The sequence below is a fragment of the Cryptomeria japonica genome, chromosome 3 (genome assembly GCF_030272615.1).
Source record: "Cryptomeria japonica chromosome 3, Sugi_1.0, whole genome shotgun sequence".
NCBI lineage: Eukaryota > Viridiplantae > Streptophyta > Pinopsida > Cupressales > Cupressaceae > Cryptomeria > Cryptomeria japonica.
The window spans coordinates 900,873,749-900,895,603 of NC_081407.1; the positions used below are offsets into that span (position 1 = coordinate 900,873,749).

General features: G+C 36.7%; 1 protein-coding gene across 1 annotated transcript in view; it reads left to right on the plus strand.

Annotated features, from left to right (window-relative positions):
- Positions 1-1,600: 1,600 nt before the first annotated feature.
- Positions 1,601-21,855, plus strand: part of LOC131066374 (peptide methionine sulfoxide reductase A3) — a 73,244-nt gene continuing 52,989 nt past the window's right edge. Inside the window, exon 1 of the mRNA XM_058001126.1 lies at positions 1,601-2,274. Coding sequence (XP_057857109.1) covers positions 1,975-2,274 — 300 coding nt within the window. The 5' untranslated portion in view covers positions 1,601-1,974. The remainder of the gene's footprint in view (positions 2,275-21,855) is intronic.

A 21,855-nucleotide genomic window follows, 5' to 3' on the forward strand; every position in this document is an offset into this window, starting at 1 on the left:
AGAGAACCTTCTTCCGATATTGCTCACTGTCAAAAAGAACCATAAAATATCCTCTTGCCCTCGGGAAGATCTGGACATCCCCTTCAAGGATGGGATTCCAAAATGCAGAGATCCATTTGTGAAGTTCACTCAGACTCGGCCAGAAAACCTTGAAGCATCCAATTAATCCCCACTCTGAAAAATACTCCCCATTTTCTTCCACTTCATTGACTAACTCCACCCTAAATGTATTGTTGGCCTTTTTGCAATGGGGATGCCCTGAAAGTAGTCCAAATATTTCCCATTACCTTTGTCGCCCACCAATCCCCTTCCATTAGATGTTTCTTCGAATGAAGAAGCCCTCTCCCAACCCTCCCACATCCTGAGAAATAATCTTAAGATTATCCTTACTGGTTGCCTTGCGGGGACCTAGCACATCACTCTTGTGGCACCCCCCCTTGAAAGGTTTGAACTGCAGACAACGTTCATTGCCCACATGCGCACCAAGAAAAAGAGAAACATTTCTTGCAAAACACCTGGGCTCAGAGTGCTGACATTGATCTTGAGTTGAAAACCTAGCCATTGGAGGGCATAGCAACGCCATTCAACTTTTCACCAGTGATATTCCTTTATGTATGCATACATACATACATACATATATATACACACACACACATATATATTTTCTTCCCCTCTCCCTTCCTCACTATCTATTTATATATCTCTTTCTCCCTCCCTCCCTCCCTTTCTCTCTCATAGACACACACACACACACCACACACGCACAAACAAACACAAACACAAACACAAACTCTCTCTCTCTCTCTCTCTCTCTCTCTCTCTCTCTCTCTCTATCTTTATATCTCTTTCTCTCTTTCTCTCCCTCCCCCTCTACGTCTTCCTCTCTATCTGTCTATCTCTTTATCTCAATTTCTCTATTTTTATCTCTCTCTAAATCTCGCTCCATTTTTCTATCTAAATCTTTTCGTCTTCTTCCCCCCTCTATTTTCATATCTACTTTTACCTACTCCACACTAACCACATTATTGATAGGATCTCCCTATCTATTTCTATATCTCTCTCTGTCTTTATCTCTCTTTCTCTATTTTTATATATCTTTCAACCTCTCTTTATTTCTCCATCTAAATATCTCCCTCTTCCTACTCGTCTATCTTCATCTCTACTTTTATCTACTCTCTACACTAACCACACTATTGTAGGAACTTGACATATTGCATCCCTTGTTTTAATTGAGGACTTAGGTGAGGGTTCCTGAAAAATTGAGTTGAAGTTGCTGAAATTTTTTAGGAATATATTAAACTTGGCGGTCCCATGAATTTTGTAGTGCAAATTAACTTAAAAGCTTAAACTCCTAAATTTAAGGAAGCCAGTAATTCCATGAAGCATATAAAGAGATAAAAATAAGTAAATAAATTTTATTTTCTCTCTAAATTTTTTTAATACAATTTATTTGATTTTGATGGGAAATCAAACAAACAAATGATTGACAAGTGATAGACAATGTTCTTAAGCTGGTAGGGCAATTTTAGGTCCTTAAAATAGAAGCTTAAGCCCCATAAGACCTCTCGATGAAATTCACAAGACCTCACGATGAAATTCACTGTCCTTGGATGTTTTTGTTTCTTGTAAAATTTGCGATTACAAAATCAACTTGTTTGAAATTCACTTAAGCTCTATAGATTGAATATGCACCTTATCCGTTGGGATATGTTTTTGTTTTTTTTGCTTTTTTCTCAACTCTGTAAAATTTGCGAATACAAAATCAACTTGATTCGCGAATGTTCCCGTTGACATTCCTTCAGTCTTGCTCCTTCGGTTTTGGTTACTTGTATTAATCATTTCCCCATAGCGAGGAGAAGATACTTCTAAGACCTTACATATAGGAATCAAATTCTTAGCCAGGAGACCTCAGTTAAATTCAATTACGCCCACTTTGCCCTGGCATAATCTGACAAACACAAGGGATTTTACAGAATGGAAGCAGCTAATGGTCCTGATACAGATTTGTCTGCACCGGGTAACCAGTTTGCACAGTTTGGGGCAGGATGTTTCTGGGGAGTAGAGCTTACTTTTCAGAGAATCCATGGAGTCACCAAGACAGAGGTTGGATATTCTCAGGGGACTGTCAACAACCCCACTTATGAAGCTGTGTGCAGTGGCAACACTAACCACTCTGAAATTGTGAGGGTTCAATATGATCCAAATCAGTGTAGCTACGAGACCTTGTTGGATGTCTTTTGGGGTCGTCATGATCCCACTACTCTCAATCGTCAGGTATTTTTAATTGCTGCTTTTATTTCTTCGCATGTCTCGAATGTTTTTCTCTAATTTTCAAAAAGGATTCGCGAGGTGGGTTAAATTTTAAAGTTTACGTTGAGGGCTTCTGAGAATTTGAAGGTGATTAGACTGTAGTTGATTTTTTCATGCAAATGTCAGTTATTAAGTTTTAATTAATTTGAATTTGAATTGACTTTAACATTCTAAGATTGAGAGAGATTGGGATTCTTTACAGTTCAAGGTCTGGTTTCAAAATGCAAATGTGAAAAGATTGGCATACGAGAACCCCATTTTGGAAGCCCATTTCATTTTTTCACTCCCGGGATTCGACTAAACGACCAAACCGACTTCAATCTGTGGGTTTTGAAGTGTCAGCACCTTAGCTATTGATATGTATTTTTTAATTTCGAACTGGTGAGACCAAGGCCATTCTTACCAGTCTACCTTAGGTTAAAGCTTAGCTGGTAGTACTTGCCAGTTGCTGGATGGCAGGCAAACCTGATGACCACACACTACATCTAATTGCAGGATGAGTCGCTTCAGACATGAAAACATATAAAGCCCTACAGTTTCGCATCTTGTAACATTTTGATCTTACGCAATAGCCTTGGTCTACCAGTATGAAGCATAGACTTGTCAGAAACTAATTTACTCTAACTTGATTGTTCATTTCATGATTATAATTTCTTAAAAATGCATCTTAATAAGTCAAATATGTGTAAATGCTGGAGTGGATGGAAAATCAGACGAAGCCGAAGGACTGCTGGAAAGTTTTTAAAATTTTAATTGGTATTTAAAAATATGTATTATGTATAATGACAAAATATCTGGATACATGTTACTTTGAAATCACTCTTTTCCTCTAGACGTGGTCCAGATGGGAAGATTTGAGCCCTTGCGACAGAGTGGCAAAATTGCTAAAAGAAACTCTTGTGGGGGTGAACATTTGGAGACTAGATCACAAAATCGAGTAATAGGATGGGTTTTCTAGTTGCGTGTCTATGAAAATGGATCTTTTTTGAGTAAGGAAAAGAGCACAGAAAAGGAGTAGCATCGAAGCATTGTGTTCGTGCATCAGACAATTGAGCTTCACTACAGATTTTGACTGCTTGATTTGCGACTAGGAAGAGGTGTTTTAGCTTATTTGCAACATCTTCACTCTCTTGCTAGCTTTTGCAGGCGGACAATAGGAATGTCTGTGTTTTTCACTAGGAAAATGGAAATTATATTACCCACAGAGTTACCACAGTACACTTGTATGGTATTATTGTTGGCGCAGTTACTGGTATAATTTTGAAAATGGGGCGGTGTTTTAGCTTATTTGCAACATCTTCACTCTCTTGATAGCTTTTGCAGGCGGACAATAGGAATGTCTGTGTTTTTCACTAGGAAAATGGAAATTATATTACCCACAGAGTTACCATAGTACACTTGTATGGTATTGGTGTTGGCGCAGTTACTGGTATAATTTTGAAAATGGGGCGTACTAGTATAAATGTACACGGGTATATTTGCATATATATGTAGAACGTATACACATTGGGGTCTTAGTTACCACCAACAGAAGCCCCTAGAATTTGAAAATCAAGGGAAAAAAAATTAAAAAGAGAAACATGCAGTAGAAAATTATGAAGAAGAGGTATATTTTCCCCACATTTTAGGTGCATTGGCCATGTGAAATATCCCCCAGTATCCTTTAGAAGCATCAATTTGCTGTGTTCTCAGCATGCTGGGTCACAACACGCTCTAAGTGCTATTGGAAGCTTAAAAATACGTCAGTTCGATGGTAGCTGTAACGGCAAAAGAAGACTTCAAGACTATAGAATTCAATACAAAATCAATTAACAATTATATCAAAATAAAAATGCTTGAATACTTACAAATCATATATGCTAGAATGTGTTGGCAACCGTAAGACATACCTGATTATATTGCTTTATCCCAGCAAACAAACGTGAGTTCTCCAAAAGAATCTCCAATATCAGTGATGCAGTGCTATTGCATAAAAATATATACGTGGTTGGGTTTCTTTCACACAGAAAAGTGGCAGGTTTTCCTTCAAGCAAACAATGGGCAAGGTTTTTGTTCATATAGAAAAATGTGAGGATTTTTTTCAAATTGAAACACTACAGGCTACTGTTTAAGAGAAAATTGGTAGGTTTTCTTTTAAGAAGAAATATTGAAAGGTTTCACTTATGCAGAAAAGCGACAGTGGAGAATTTTTTCACTTGTTTTTGCTAGGTAGTTCGAAATGGTCAAAATTTTCAGGTGTAATTTTTAAATTTTGAGAAATTTGCTTCCTTCAGAAATTTGTTGGGATATAGGTGTCTCAACCTTAGAGTCCTAACATGTTGATTATTTAATTATTTTTGTACCGACTTTGAACGTCCTAAGATTTAGGGGACTAGTGTCATGGTTTGCTATGTTGGGACTATGATAGTTTCTTTTGATTACTATGATGATTACTAGTTTGGTGGAAGAGTCACGGAGAGTCATTGTTTGGCAGCTGTTATTTATGGTGGAGTTCACTTTGACAAGTGGTGTGAGGTAGGTGTAGTGCATATGGCAAGATGACCGTTATGGGTGAGTCATGAGTTAGTGCTTGGGGGAGTTGCTATGTGCAACATGTCATGGAAATTGCAACTTGTTGCTTTGTGACAGCACTTACCTTTTGAGCATATGAGTTGGTTTTGAAAACCATGGGTGCTTTGCAATCATGTGTTGAGCTCTATAAATATGTGGCTTCGTAGTGTATTTTGTATGATGAAGTTGAATATTTTCTTAGAAGCTGTCATATGCCAAAATTTCTCTAGAGTTCTCTTTTGTTGTAATTACTCCTGATGAGCATGGCTTTGTGGATTGTATTGTAACTTTTTTTGCTGATAAAACAAATTGAGCTTTGGCTTTTGGAGTGGGTTTTTTCTCGAAGGGGTTTTCCCATTTAAATCCGGTGTTATGTTTTCTTACTTGTTTAAATCTGAATTCAGTATGTGTTTATTTAATCTGTAATAGTGAAAGGGTTTGTAAGAAATTTTTGTATTCGCTCTTCTGTTAGATTTAGCATTTGGAATTGTTATTCTGCACAATGCTTCCTTTCAAAATTCAAATAGGCAGGTTATTTGGATTGAATTTTCAAGAAAAATATTTGCAGAGAAAATTTTCTCATTGTACTAAAAAAATAATAAAATATGTTAATCATAAAATTACAGTAATCAAACATGTCTTATTTATGATACATTTTGGTATTGATAGATTCATAATCTATCTGTTTTTGATAAACAACGGACTTTGTGGGGGGTGGTATCTGTTTCCTTATAGGCAGGGTCGTATATTTGTGAGATTCCATGCACTCTGAATAATTGCAGGATTTGAGGGAATAATGCCATGCTTTGGGATGAGAATATCAAACTTAATGATGGAGGCTCAAAACCAACACAAATTTTTCCTAGGCATTTGTGGCATGATGATTCATCTCTAGGTGCATTGTTTTCTTATTGCAAGAAAAGCTGATTCATGACATCTTTAAAAGGGAGTTAAAATCTGGTTGGTCAAGATAAAAGCTGAACTACTATGTAATGACCCCATCTTGATATAGTGGTCTGTTAGCATAGTAGTACCATACATGGGCGTGTTTTTAGTTTCAGTTAGATAATTAGGATTGAAATAAGACGGGCTTGTGGTTAGATGGTTAGGTACACAGTGGACTGGAATAAGGTTGTCATTAACTATTGCTGCATTGATTGAGGAGTGGCTTTGGTAGTTGATTGTTTAGTTAACTTGCAATTGAGGGTTAGACTGATTAGTGAACTGTAGCTGATTTAGGGAGGGGCTTGGCAGTCAATTGCCATCAATTGAGGATTGATCATCTACTATTGTGGGGAATGACCACCTATGATTTAGGACCACTGGGAGTTGGGATTATACAAAAGGCATAAGGCAAATGAGAAGACACTTTTGACAATTGCAGACAAGCTCAATATCTTTCATAGTAACGTGATGTTGCTTTCAGCATTTTTGAAAGCTTGGAGGTAGAAATCTACTGGTGGGTCAGTCTAATCCTTGGGGATGGAAGCCCTTAGGGCAATTCGTGTTAGAGAATTCCAGCAAGATCATGCAGAATATCCAGGATTGTCAAGTGTTCAGTTTTGTAGGCTGCTGAAGTTCAGGAACTTCAAAGACATTCAGACTTGCATTCTTGGGGCACCCAGTAAGATGTGTCAGTTTAATGTGTTTCAATTTTGTGAATGCATAAACCAACTATATATATATTGTTGCTGGAATATTTCTGGTAGGAATTTTGTGATGCAATGAAGTCATTAAAGGGTGTGCAACATCATGTCATCAAACTCTTCAAACTCTTCATTCGGAGGCAACAATCAAATAAGAAAGGTGGCTGAGCAAACAATAAACTACATCAAAAGAGAGAGGAAGCATCCTCAATTGGCAACAAGGACAAGGAGGCACCATCAAGAGAAACACCAAATTTGCCATCTGGCATATGTCACAATGCAAGAACCAAAATGATCAACAACTAAATCCATTGGGTGCTACTCAAACTACTAGGGCCTAGATATTAGAGTGCTAAGTGTAGGGAGTGTCATCATGTGTGCTCGTGAGGATGCACCATATGGGACTGAGCATTCTCTCATATGATTGAGAACGATGATCATGCAAGTCCCAGTGCTACATGAGCAGGCATGTCTCTTTGGACAAGTCCCAACGCTCCATGTGCGGGCATGCCTTCCCAAGTCATTCTTAGCCTTGTACTAGCGCTCAAGGCATGCTTAGGGCTCCAATTATCTTAATTAATGTTTTACCCCAATGTTGTATTAAGTTATAACTTGATACAAGACTCCCCAATTGTGATTGCCAAGCGTACCACTTGCGGGCCGAGGACGAGAATGGGAGGCACACCCTAGATCCACTGTACCTAGTCGTAAGGCTCATTTCATTCACAACAAATGAGGAAACAATCAAACTTGAATCCACAATGATTATCATAACTATTACATCTCAATTTCATGGCACATATGCTGAATGAATCCTCAATTTTTCACATAAATTCACAATTTCCCACATGGCCAAAACATCGTGAAGATGGATCCGATATGATCCCAAATTGAAAATCTCATTTATAGTTATATCATTCCACAAAAGAATATCAATTTACAATCATCAAAATCCACGTTTATCAACAATCACAAAATTAGACTAAAACCAGTCCGGTGGCCATCCACCATTAATGGACCTCAGAAAGCTCAAATTTTCAAAATGAAAGAATCCAATTTCTAGCAAATATACATTAAAGCTAATATGAACAACATACTGAATCCATATTAAAATTCCATTTTCATTCATCCAAACAAATTTGGGTAGCATTTCATTTCACAAAATCATGTTTTCCAACATTTGAATCAAACATTTTGGGGAATCATTGAAATGAAATAGTTTAAATAGAAGAGATGTTTAAAATCATCTAATAAATCATTTGCAACAAGTTTAAAACCATTAAACTGCAAAACAAGGGAGAAAATTGAGTTCCTACCTCAAGAATGGCTCAAAACTTCAAATGAAAATTCGGCACACATACCATGAAAGAGGGTGATTCTTATGGACAGCCAAAAGCATTCATCAACACGATTTAAATGAGCCTCTACCCACAAAATTCCTCCAAATAAATCTCCCACAATCATCAATCCAAAGTCCATGTGTAGGGTTTGAAAGCTCCAAAAATGTGAAAATAAAGATTAAGTGTTGAAGAAAAAGCTCCAATATCATAATATAACTGACTTTTGATGTGAGAAATAAAATAATATAAAATCAAGTTAAAACTTAAATCCAAAATGAATCCCCAAATAATCCCTATGCTCCAATCATGCAATTCTCATCAATTCAAATACTCATAAGACATATTTAACATTAAAATATTAAACGACTTCAATAATATTTAATATTTAAAATATCATTAATATACACATTTAATGACAATAATTCACAATTGACTGACTATGCATAAATAGCTGTTACGAGCCGACTAAACATGACGATTGGGTTTTCCAATAGCTACCAACTATGATAGTCGGGGCTCAAATAATAAAATGCAAGGAAATCATCCTTATTAAGGGATGATGGGTTTTGGCTTGTGAGTATTTTGGCCAATGTGCTATCTCTTGTTAACCACCATTGGGGAAATGGGCACACTCAAACCTGTGAAGCTAGGTGGAGTTGATGCCTTGTACCTGCATCAATGACATAACAATATACTTGTACATGCATAATATTACAAAATACATATATATAATCATTTCCCAATCGGGGTTACATGATAACCTGGTTAGTAGAATAATATCTTATCAATTAACAATTTAACATAACATAATCAGCACATCATCATCTAACCACATCATCATGAGTATGATCAACGTATCATCATGAATATAATCCATATGTCATCATATAAATAGTTAGTACATCACCATATAACCATATCGAACTAAATACACTCAACTATTGCATCTAACATGAATATCATCAATCACAACTATAAGCATTTAATCTCTAAATGAAATAAAATAACATAAAATATGGTTTATTACTTTGTAATCAACCAATCATGTTAATATCATTTTTTCTTCAATTTAAGCATCAATATAATTTAGAATGCAGTAATTCGAAATCATATAGTTAATCTATCTCAATCATTAGATTCACGATTGGTTCATGTTACACCATAGCAACAACTCCAATAGGTCTAATACCCAAATCGGGTATGCAATAAACAACAACATAATGGTTCTCGCAGCTAGGCACAAGAAGGTAAGCATGCATCTCAATGCAACAACACGATCATCGTCACCATGATGCAATCCAACACATCATTGGTCCAAAACGGACACATAATATATATCAAAATAGAGCATAAGATAAGCACTCAAAGTCACTTACTACAACAATGAAGTATCTAGAACAAGATTATGGCACCTCAAAAATGATCCACATCCAAATTGCAAATGGTACACCCACTGGCACAATGCCAAGTCCTCATCAATAAATATGCAATGCAAAAGGGCAAATAGGAGAGGCATTACAGGTATCATGGGCTAATCTGTCAAGGGCATAACTTTATCACTACCTTTGAAGAGTTTTATATGAGTCCAACTAACAAATTTTAGAAACAAGATCTAGAGGAGTACTTTAGGAGTTGGCACAATTGCAACACCGTGGCTTAGTAGATGCATATGTAGCTGATTTCTAGAGGGTAGTTGTGATGGTCGTTGATGTGTTAGAGAGGCATTTCACTTTCCTTGTGTAGATCCTACCAAGGGTCTACCACTAGAGGTGTGAGTATAGGAGCACCATAGTTGCAACAAAGGACTCTATACAATCCTTTTCCACAAAGATTGAGGCTTGCACCTTCTCAACTTACATATCAATAGGGTATATGAAACACCTTTTGGAGTTAGCAATTAGGTGACATGACCCACAATGATATGCAGAAGAAATCATTATGCCTTAGCTACAAGGAGCCTTGAGACCTGACATTGTAATGTCCCCTACTAAGTTTAGGCTTGTTATAACAATAATTAATTTATTTCAATATACTTATGACTTAAACTAAATTGATTAGGAACAACTCTTTTTTTAGCTCTTTCCTTACCATAAATCAAATCTGTGATAATCCATAGTTTTAAATAATTTATCAATTATTCATGAATAAATTGTCAATCCACCATACTAGGGAATTAATTCTATTATTAGATAATTAATTGTATCATCCATAATTCTTAATGCAAAGTTCAATCCTTGTTACTACTCCAGCTTTAAGGAAGGAGGAGATGACTATGTTGCCAAGCGCTTAGATACCAAACTCAATAGGCTCCCTCAAAGTTTACATATCCAAGCCCTTACCCTATCTTGGGACTATGCCCTCAAGGTTTACTGGACGCTGATCCCTACCCTATCTTGGGAATCATCCTATTCGTTGGATTTAGACTGCCCCTCTAGGAAACAACTCAATCCCATCTTCTTAAATACTGATGGTAATAACATGATTCAGACTATAAGTATACTAACTTCTCATGTATTATAAATATATATGAAATTAAGTATGACTGTCATACATATTGTAGTCTATATTAATATTACTACTAAATTCGGCATAACAACATTATCAGGCTTCATATATTAATCATACATATTCAGCACATCCTCATGCATACCACCAAGAACAAAGATGCTACTGCCTGTAACTTAATAACAGTTCTGATCTGATCCAATCCATGGTGATGTTGCTGGATGCTTTGATTCCTTCCCTTTATATTTCTCAATGTGAGGGAGAGGTCACACCTCTTCATCATGCATGCCCTTTGGCAAGAGACACACCCTTTCACCATTAGCACCTTTTGAAAGAGTGCAACTCTTCATTATTTCTGCCCTTTGAAAGGGACATAACCTTTCATGATCAGATCTGCACTTCTTATTTAAATCAGATGTGCACTTATGATTTCCAAATTATCCCCCTCTCAAATGAGGTTCTCTTCTCACTTTTATATCTCATTGTTGAGGGAGTCGCAACTTTTCCTTCCATGTCTTTTGACCATTCATTAACTTAATTAAATTTTAATTAATTATATTTAATTATATTCTTTTATATTTTAATTTAAATATTAATATTTACATTTTATTATTATTATTTATTATTAAATTCTATTTCAAAGTGGGGACATTACAGACATATAGGTGCTTAGGAAAGGGGCAAGTACATTGGATATAGGTGGATTCAGATGACAAGGGAGAGGTTCAGCTGTGCAGGGAGGCACAGAGTGTGGGAGTCAGTTAACATTTTAGATCACCCAATTTTGTCTTGCTTGATGGTAAGCAATTTTGACAAGGAAGTACTTGTAATGTCCCCATCTCGATGGAGTGGTTTGTTAGTGTAGAAGTAGCATAGATGGGTATGTTTGTAGTTTTTTTTAAGCTATTTAGGATTGAAATAACATGGTCATGTGGTCAATAGTTAGGTCCTGTTATGTTATGTTTCTAGTAAGTCCAAGTCTATACATATTAGGCTTGCACTTGTGTCTTCCTTGTTTTCGTTTGTTGTATGTCTTCCCTTTTTGAGTATGCCCTTTCTTCCAACTCAGCTTTTCCCTTCTACCTGATAGAGGTTTAGACTTTTCCATCCCATCATGCCTTTTGTTTGTTGTTTGTCTTGTTGTTGTATCTATTGGACTTATCCATCTTGTCATGCATGTCTCCGCCACCTCGTCTTATAGTTCAAGTCTTGTGTTAGAGCCAATCCTTGATCCTTGATAGTTCTTTCTATGTTTTCATTCTCCTCCTAACTTCCTAGCATGTATCATATTGTTTATAGTAGTTTGTTTTTGGTGCCATCACTTTCAAAACAAAATCTTTCCCACCCATGATCATTGTTCAAATTTGAAGTCGTGGGTGTGCTTGGTGGCTGATTTGCTCTATTTGTGGAGGATATAAAAGAGCGATTGTTTTCATCCTCTATTTTCATCTATACTTAATACTTATCCAATTTTTTTTCAAAATCCATTTTGAGTACCTTGTGTTTGAGCATGGGAATCCTAGGACAAAAACCCTAGTGATTTCAAAGGGCAATTCATGTAGAGTTCACATTCTGAACTTCATTCCATCCGGGCTCTAGCCACATTGTGCTAGTTTGATTAGCTATTGCTGTTGGTATTGTAACATGGTAAATTTTTTTAAAAGAGATATCAATTCATATAATCTAATCGTTGCAAATATAGCCGTTAACAATTCAAATAATCTAATCGTTGCAAATATAGCCGTTAACATAAACATAGCAAGAAGGATTTTTTTTTTTATATTCAAAACAGGAACATGAAAAATGATAACTGAAAGATTAAGTACATTCAACTAAAAATTAAGCATACACGAAGATTTAAGAAATAAATAACTTGCATGAAATTAAAGAGAAATAGGGTTTAGAGAGTACTTTTCAACTAATGCTAAATTCTGAACTTCAAACTCTGTTATGATATTGGTGAGGAGGGAAAGTATCATTAGGGTGCTTTTCCGCCCAACCACGGATTGTCTAGTCCCCCGTGCCACATCCTTCTGGATTGGCCCGACCCTTCACAGGGAGGTAAAAGGAAAAAGAGAACTCAATGCCATCTGAGACTTGGTGTTAGGACCTACATGCTTAGTCGGTCATACACTAAGGGTAACTCCCTACTAGTATGACACTCCGACTAAAGGTGTATCTGGTACTAAAGATCAGTTGAGTGCATACATTATGTAGCACCACCTTGGCCAAGGTTTTACATTGAAAGCACGAATTAACGCGCTATCAATGATCTCACCCTTCTCGGCAATAAGTCTAAGTTCTAGGAGCTCAACTGAACTCAAGAGGGAACTAAGGTCCAAATTTTGTGTTAGCATTCAATAGATACAGTTGTAGAACTCTTAAGTGTTATCATTTATTTCTTTCTCATTCAAATTGCAATGTTTTATAATGTATCAACTGAATTCTCGACTTGGGAAGTTAGGGGGCATAAGAGCCGCCAATTGTACGTACAATTTCTAATTATGGAATATAACTTGCCGAACATGTCTCTGCTGTTTGGGCCTTTTGAGAGTGACCTCCCAGTAATGATGCTAATTGCATCCTGTACAATGGTGCTCTTCTATCCACTGCCTTCCTAGGCTAGGGTATAGGTTAATTCCTAACTCTAGAGAGGGTAATCTCAAAAAGATACATTTATCTAAGAGCTGTCTTGTCATCTTAGTCTTAAGAAAGTTCTGAAATCTCGGATAAGAGGTCAAAATCTACATTAAGTTGTCTCAGAAATGAACACCCTTCCCTGGCTTGGTACAAGTTTGCATCGCTATGCTGGAATATGTCTACCAGTGCATGCTAAGATACGCATACACGGACACGTGAGTACAATTACCTTTGTATATACGTCAAATATTACCAGTTATAATCTCACTGGTACATACTTGCCGGTATATGCCCAAGTACGTGTACTTATGTGCACCTGTACCCGCACCTTCACATGTACAGTGAGTAATCACGGTGTCTAAGGTTTACGACTTAATTTATTTAGGACAAATTTAACAATAGCCTTAACCTTTGTATCACAATAACTTAAATTTCATGAAGGACAGAGATTCTGAGGATAAGATTTATTCCAGTCTGTAGTTTAACTGCAGTATGCATGTGAATCTACCTCAAAGGCCTGCAGTTTGCTGTTTAGTTCCAGTTATACTAATGAGGCTGCTAAAGAATTAGCGTCTTTGTTTGTAAAGATGACAACAGCATTATCATAATAAAGACGTCTTGCCTTTTCAAATAAATTGCCCTCACAAGGTTATACTTCCACATATAATTATATAAACTTACATATAAGTATACACTTCATAGTTATTCAGGTAAGAAGTAATGACATTCTCATACCATCCTTAATATTTCAACAGTGAATAATTTGTTTTAAATGTAAAATACTGCAGAATATAGATATGTATATATTTTTTTACACAAGATTAACCCTCATCAACAGAGATATAAATTCTTAAGTTCTTCCTCTCTTTTTAAACAAGTTTGAAAGTAATTAAATAGAATTTCCAGACCTGCAGGCATATTTACATACATATACCTTCTTCCAAATTTCATTTACAACTACCCAAAACCCTACACAAAGTTGATGGTATTTCATCCTGCTGGTTATTATTTGCTCTAGCAGAAAACAACAACATATGTATTCATAATAATAATGCAGAAGGGTTTAAATCCCCACATGAAATCCAAGTAATACACTTAACTACAAGCATTTATATATATATAACAGAGATTTTACTGCATTTTCCTTTTACAATTTCAAAATTTGAGATGAATGGGAGAAATAAGAACAAATTTGCAGGGTTTAGGAAATGGTATCATGACCTGATTTCTTAGAAGAAATCTTTCTCCAAATCGTTTCTGCTGAAACCCTTATTTCCTTAAACGCAGACCAGTGATGGAGATTCTCCAGCAATATAAAGAAAATTGCAGCCAGGAGACAAGAAATGTCGAGCCAAACCCTTTCTCTGCCGTCAAGGTTGAATAAAAACGAGAGAAAGATAGAATGAATGCTCTTCCTTTCCTTATTGCTTAAGTATTTCGCCCAAAACATTGCTACGCCCTAATACCAGGCGGAATTCCCAGACCGCCCAAGGCGTCACGTTAATCTCGTGCTCCATTTTCACGCCTTCTGCATTTCTCGCTTCCAGCAGAGCTTCCCGTGAAAATATCTTTTTCCTCTTTCCTCTAAGAATGAAAACATAATGAAATATATTTGCTGCTTTTCCTTTTCTTATCAAATGATATCAATATGTATTAGAAGTCATGAAAAATCGTAAAACTCATTTTTTCTTTTTACTTGCTTACTCTATTCTAACATATCTCCTTATACCCGATAATTCCAAAAGGCAAGATAGAGCGATGAATAACAGTTTAATTTAAAATTATATCCTTCACAATTTTGCCATAATATATTTAAATCAATACTTATCAACTTAAGGAGGGACAAACTTCATATCTCCCTTTTACATAACCCTCACTTGGTTATAGAGATGCCAATTTAAAGTTGGCAAAAGATAATTTATTTAATTAAAAATAAACATTACCATACAAATTATAAATTAATTAAATATACATATTTATTTATATATATATATGCGACCTATACTCCCTACGAATACTTGATTGCGGTAGTATGTATACGACCATGTATATGTACTCCCGTACCCAGGTACTCGTATAGGCTATATATGCAACATATATATACATATACATAAATATATATATTTATATAATAAAAGTAACATTAGTCTTAGCCAACTTGATTAATAATTAATGAAATAATTAATTAATATTAATAATTAATAATTAATAATTAATAATTAATAATTATCTCGAGAAGCGACAAACCCTAGGGTTATAAACCCTAAATTCTCTACATTGACCTACCAGGTTACCTAGCGCACTGGCTAACAAGGTCTGACAAGATCAACATAGGTTTACCTGGCTTAGGTTAGGGTTTTCAAACGGCATTGAGTCCTTTCCTCCCTTTCACCTCCTGACCAGATGATACTTTCCCTCCTTTCGTGGAGGACGACACTCTCTTGCACACACTTGGCTCACGGAAATCGGTTAGATCCAATCTTGTCTAGTTCTGACAATTAATAATTCATGATAGAAGTGAAACATGATATCATATTGTTAACTGCAATTTCATCAATTTAATCAATCAAAGTACATCAAATCATCATAGAAAGCATAATTATCATCATTCACATATGCATAATTATCTGAACAAATTCATCATTTAAAGCATAAAACTAGGCACATTATACATCATACAAGTATATCAAAAATGCACTAGGGTTAGCATGTATCAGGGCGTAAATACTGCACAAAATCAACCAGGGCACAAGTGGGATGTAACAGGTATGAATTTGTAATTGTAGTTATTGGTAGTGCAAAACCATTTAAATATAATAAGAAAGAGATCAAGGTTTACATTTGTTATTTGCTGTTATTTTTAATAAGTAGACAGAGAGTTATTTCTATCGTTTTCTTTTTGAAATGTAATGGAATTGCTGATGCATAAACAGTAGTTTTAAATTCGAGTTATCTAAGATCTGATTGTATGCTAAATCAAATAGTGTTGTTATTCAAATATCAAGTGTTGGTGGAAGGTTAAGAATCAGATTTGCATTATTATTTTGATCTAGGGCTTTACAGTGGTATTAGAGCTAGTGATCTTGCTATCATGTGTTTTTAGAGTTCAACTTTGCATATTTTAGTTTTATGTAGCATAATGACAAAGTAATTGGATTCCACTCTGAGGGAGATTGATTACCTTATTGGCCTTCCTTGAAGAATGTGTTTCCTTTCAATGATTTATCATTAGACTTGTTTCCTTTTTGAAGAGGTTGAGGAAGATTGGTCAGGAGTCTTAACCTTATGTTGATTTTCTTCATGTAGTTAGCTACGATTAGCAGTTTTTGTTCTTCCTTAATCGTTTATTCAAACACTTCATCCATAGTCGAAGGACTATGAATGTCCACATTAACTCTAGTTTGAGGTTTCTACCCCATAATGAATTTTCTAATTTTGAAGCACTCGTCCAATTGGTATTGCACAACATACTTCAACAATTGGGTGAAATTCTCCCAATACTATAAAATGGTTGTTTCTCCTTGTCGGAGATTCATTTCTATCATTTTCTTATCAAAATACAGTTGAGGGTAGCCAACTTTTTTGGAATAGGTTTAAGAAGAGCTCCCACGAGATATTATTTGGTGTTAATTGTTTTTATGTCTTTTCATTGTCCCACCAAGTGGCTGCTTCACTGCTTAATTGATATGCTGTCCAAACTACTTTAGTCTCATTCCTCAGCTCAAAGTATTTTTCCATCTTTATGATCAAAGCCTCTGCACTGCCCCCTATCATCTTGCCATCAAATTTAGGAGGTGCAACCTTACTAAGATATTTGGCTAATTCAATTTCAATCCTTGCATGCTTTTCACTAGGTCTTGCTTCCTCCTCTTTGGGAGTTTGTTCTTCGATACCTTGCTGGCTTACAATATTTTCTTGATTTTCCCCTTTGATTAACATTTTTATTTGGCACTGCATGGTTTTCTCTAACTTCTTGTTGTAGGGTGTCAATTCTATTAATTATGTCAATTAAAAGAGCCAACATTTATCCAATATATCTTATTGTTCATTGGCATTGCTTGGAATTGATCGATCAGTCGTTCCTGCACAAACCATGATTATCTTGTGTTAATAATCCATTCGTGGTGAGTTAGTTACGAAAATGTTTAATTCATCTAAATTTTCCACTAGATCAAAATTTAACCATACTCGCTTGAAAAAAAATAGATCTCAATTTTGTTTTGTTTCATAACTTTGATGTATTTATATATCCTTATTATAAAAGGGATCTCCTTAATACACGTTATTGGAGATCTACTTACACTGCTCATAGAATTAAGACAGGAAGATGTTTGCTGTTCCTTAAAGGTTTCTGACAACTTTCTGTCATGCAATTTCCTTAAATTCAATCTAACCATTATGAAGAATAATTCATCAAAGAACATTTGGAGAACACTGTTCTCTTCCTACGCAGAACTTTTGATTAGTAGCACTAGAAAGTATCATAAATTCAGAAAAGTAGATGATTGTTCTAGAGAAAGGAGAAACAACATAGTATTAGGTTTTTAGTTATTACATTTTTTTTTTCTGAATGTAGGAAATCGAGTTTATCAAAAATTGAGGAACTAGATGCAATATTGATCAAGCTAAGTTTGAATCCTGTGAATTTCTCACACTTTGATGGAATTCAGGCCCTAAAACCAGCTATTTCTTTTGGGCTATATCTTGCCAATTTGCTAATGCCCATAGACACAATCTTCTACACGAGTAAAACACACATTCATTGACCTACAGATTGTATTGGCAGAAAAGTCATTAAGAGTCATTTCCACTCTTTTCATTGAAAAGGCCTCTTCAATACCCTTGTTATCATTACGCATAGTGTGAAACTCAATTGGTAAATCAATAATGTTTGTGAAATAAAAGTAATGTAGAATTCAAAAAACTACAAATTGTAGTTCAACCCCATTATCACAAAATCCTGACAGTAACTGTAGCCTGTAAGCTTTTTTTGAAAGCCAAAATAATCAAAAAAATCTTGGCAGTGACCTATTAGTATTGCATCATCATAGACAAGCATCACTTTCTCTATTATTGCTTAAATAATATTATAACTTGTTCAATCTCGTTGGTCATTGTCAGATAGCTCTAATTCTAAATAAATAAATAAAATTAATTCAAAATAATAAGGATTATTCACCCTCGCTCTTGAAAAGAGTAATCAAAACTCACCTGCAATGTCTGAGAAGTTTGTGAAATAGATTCAAAGAAAAGAAATTGAAAATACATGTTGTAGTTCAAATGCAAAATTGAACTGAGTACAAGTCATCTTTAAAAACATACCAGAAATTGTTTTGTAGCAACATGACTTTAAAGTAAATTGTTTTTGTTAGTGGTGGATTATGTAGATTACAGTATACATTAGCATTTTATATAGAAAACAAGTGCATTGATAAAGGCATTGCGATAGTTTTCATTGCTAGATTCAACATAAGGATATGTTAGAAATGTTATTTGCTACAAATGAGTGGAATAGTCTATTATTTACTATATAAGAAGTATGTTATCTCCTTCCTCAAAATTTTGTATTATAACAAACAACGATTAAAGTTGTGTTGTGCGTTGCACACGCCCCCTGTCGCCGACAGGGTCCCCCTTTCCAGTTTTGAGTTTTTTGATCGTCATCCCGAGAATCGAAGCAGAGTTTCTCGTGTCTCCTCGAGCGAGTTCGTGATCAGTTCGTAAGCTGATCGACGTTGGAGTAATGAACCAATGAGTCCTCTTGACTGATCTGGCTTTCGGGCGTAAATACCGAAAGTTTGTTCCAAAATTTCAAAGCTTAACGTAATGCAAACATTTTGGACCCCAGGTCCGAACTTGGCGAAAGTCAAGTTGAGGTAAAAGGGAAACGTTATGCGCTCCCCCTTTTGGATTTAAGCGTCCGAAGGTGAAAATTCAAAATTTTGAAAGCATAAGGTGGCAATCGCATTTCGGACCCTAGGTCCGAAATTTCCAAAATTAAAATTTTTAAAAACATAACACTACCCATCCATTTCGGACCTTAGGTCCGAACTTCAGTGAAAGTTGAGTTTTAACGCAGGCGAATGCCCATTTCGGACCCCCGCGTCCGAATGTCAACCAAGGCGAAATAAAGTTTTAACGCAGGCGAATGCCTACTTCGGACCCCCGCGTCCGAATGTCAACGAAGGCGAGAGTTAGGCTTTAAAAGCAACCACAACAAAGCCCATTTCGGACCCCCGCGTCCGAATTTCAAAAGCCCAAGTGTTAAGCTTTTAAAAAGCGATATCAAAACGCACTTCGGACCCTAAGCTCCGAAAAAGACCAAGTGTTAAGCTTTTAAAAAGCGATATCAAAACGCACTTCGGACCCTAAGCTCCGAAAAAGACCAAGTGTTAAGCTTTTAAAAAGCGATATCAAAACGCACTTCGGACCCTAAGCTCCGAAAAAAGACAAAGTAAGGTTTCAAAACATATTAAAATGCGTACTTCGGACCCTAAGCTCCGAAAAGGGACAAAGTGTAAGGTTTTAAAGCATATTGAAACGCACACTTCGGACCCCCGCGTCCGAATGACAAAGGCAAAGTGTTAGGTTTTAAAAGCGACATTAAAATGCGTACTTCGGACCCTAAGCTCCGAACGACACGCAGTGTTAAGATTTAACGCAGTGCAAAGATTTAACGCAGTGCAAACAAAACGCATTTCGGACCCCTGCGTTCGAACTTCAACAAGGTCAGGCGAACAACGTTTTCGGACCCTAAGCGTCCGAAATTCCAAGGTGAAAGTTTAAAACGAAGTCCAAAAAGCAAGCAAAACTTTAACGCAGAAGGCACAGTGTGTAACGCGGAGGCCAGGACGAACAAACCCGCGAAGGTTAGATTCGAAAACCTCCAATTTGTCAAAGTTCAAAGGATACAATTCAAAATTCGAAAGGAACTCTTAAATCCGAAAACAAGGAGGTAAGACACTGCATCATCCTCCCATCAACCATTTAAAATTCAGGTTGCTAGGCACAGAACCATGTGAAATTGATAAATCCTCTTTCATCTCCCAAACCGCGAAAATTTAAACAGGAAGGATAACCGTTGGGATTCAAATTTTGCAGGGTCATCCGCTCGCCCCGCGCAACAAGGTCGAGCAATCACCCATCATTCGCTCCAATCAGGTAAGTACGCCTTATCGCGTACGGTCATTTAAAATGTGTGAATCAAATAAGCAAATACGCAAAATTTGAAATGCTTAGAGTCTGCATCTCCGTTATTCGAATATCCAAAATTTAGGACTCATTCCCAAGGTTTGGCCGGAAACTGCATCTCTTTTCAAAATTCTCATGTTTTGTCTTTGTTAAAATTAATCCAAAAAATTCGAGAGTAAGAATGCTTAGTCATAAATCTTCAGGAATATGATGCTGTTGAAGTTAATCAGATTGTTAGCCCAGAATGATATTTAAACTAATCTCGGTCTGTTGAAACACTTCTGTTATTATCTAACCCGCATCGTCATTCTCGTATCACCTTGTAATCCATGTCTGGCTGTGCAGGATAAATGCCTAAATCAGCGGTAGAATCATCAAAAACACCCGCTGTAGCAGAAACCTCACGAGCATCCAAATCAGACGTCCCACGGAAAGTTGAAAGAATGAAGTATCAGTATCAGAGAGGAGGGTTAAGAGAGTCAAAGGTCCAGAGCATCTGGGACAACATTGGTGACACCGACCTTGGCCACATTGATATTCAGGATTTCAGGGATCGGGTCTTCTCGCCCAATGCATATGGCAGGCCTAGGCAAATGCTGGAAAGTGGCATCGCCCAAGCAGCAGGTTTTCCTCCAGCAATCCAGAACTATGAATTAGTAGTGGAAGCTGCTCGGCATTACGAGCCAAAGTCCAGATTAGTGCTTCTGGAAGATATCACTATTGCCGACTTCTCCTCTGAGGCTATCGGTGATGCATTTGATATCCCCTTTCCAAATAATCCCATAGCTACAACAATGGACGAGGCACAGGGGGCGTATGATATGAACCCAGCCCGATGCAGGGCACTGATTAACGAAGAATGGTTCAAAGAAAAAAGGCCTTCAAGCACCAGGATTGTGAAAAAGACCCCCAGAAGTGACTTTCATAATGAACATGGCGATATGGTCACCTTACTTAGCCGAGTCATGGGACTTCCTAAGTCCAACTACTTTGAAGAATGGATGTTCTATTTTACAGAACAGGTCTTTGTCGGAAAGTCTAAGTTTGACTGGGCCCAGATCATAAGTGATAACATCCACGCTCAGTTAATTGAGCTTGAGACAAAGAAGTATTTCACCATGACCTCCTATTTGGTCTATATGTTCGCAAAGAATCAGCCACTGCTAGGATTAATAATGAAAGGTGAGATCGAGAATGGGCCTGGTCAGGTAAAGGTTTATGATTGCTACCCGCAGCTGCACTACCAGGATATAGCTCAAAGGGAAAAGAGCAGCCCGGCTTACGCGGTTGGACAGTACGAACGTGTCAACGACGCCTTCACAATGCGCCTAGTCAGGCTAATGCAGGGAGGGTTACACATAAGGCTCTCGGAGCAAGCTACCATTTTAGTGCAAAGGTATGGGGCCTGGTTTATTCAGTTCCCAAGATTCTCCTACATCCGAATTGCTGGCTTTGAAGGTGCCCCCCTTCGACTTCCGCGGTACCCAACCGATAAAGTAGTCCTCATGGAGGTGGCAAGACAATCACGCCCTGCCGGCATATTGTTACGAGAGAGCAAGCAAGCTGGATTCGCATTTCCAATGATCATAGGCAACCATGATGTCCAATTGAGAACTCCCACCCTAGCAGAAGAGTCCCTTGCAGAGCTAGCCTCCTATGGCCTACAGGAACAT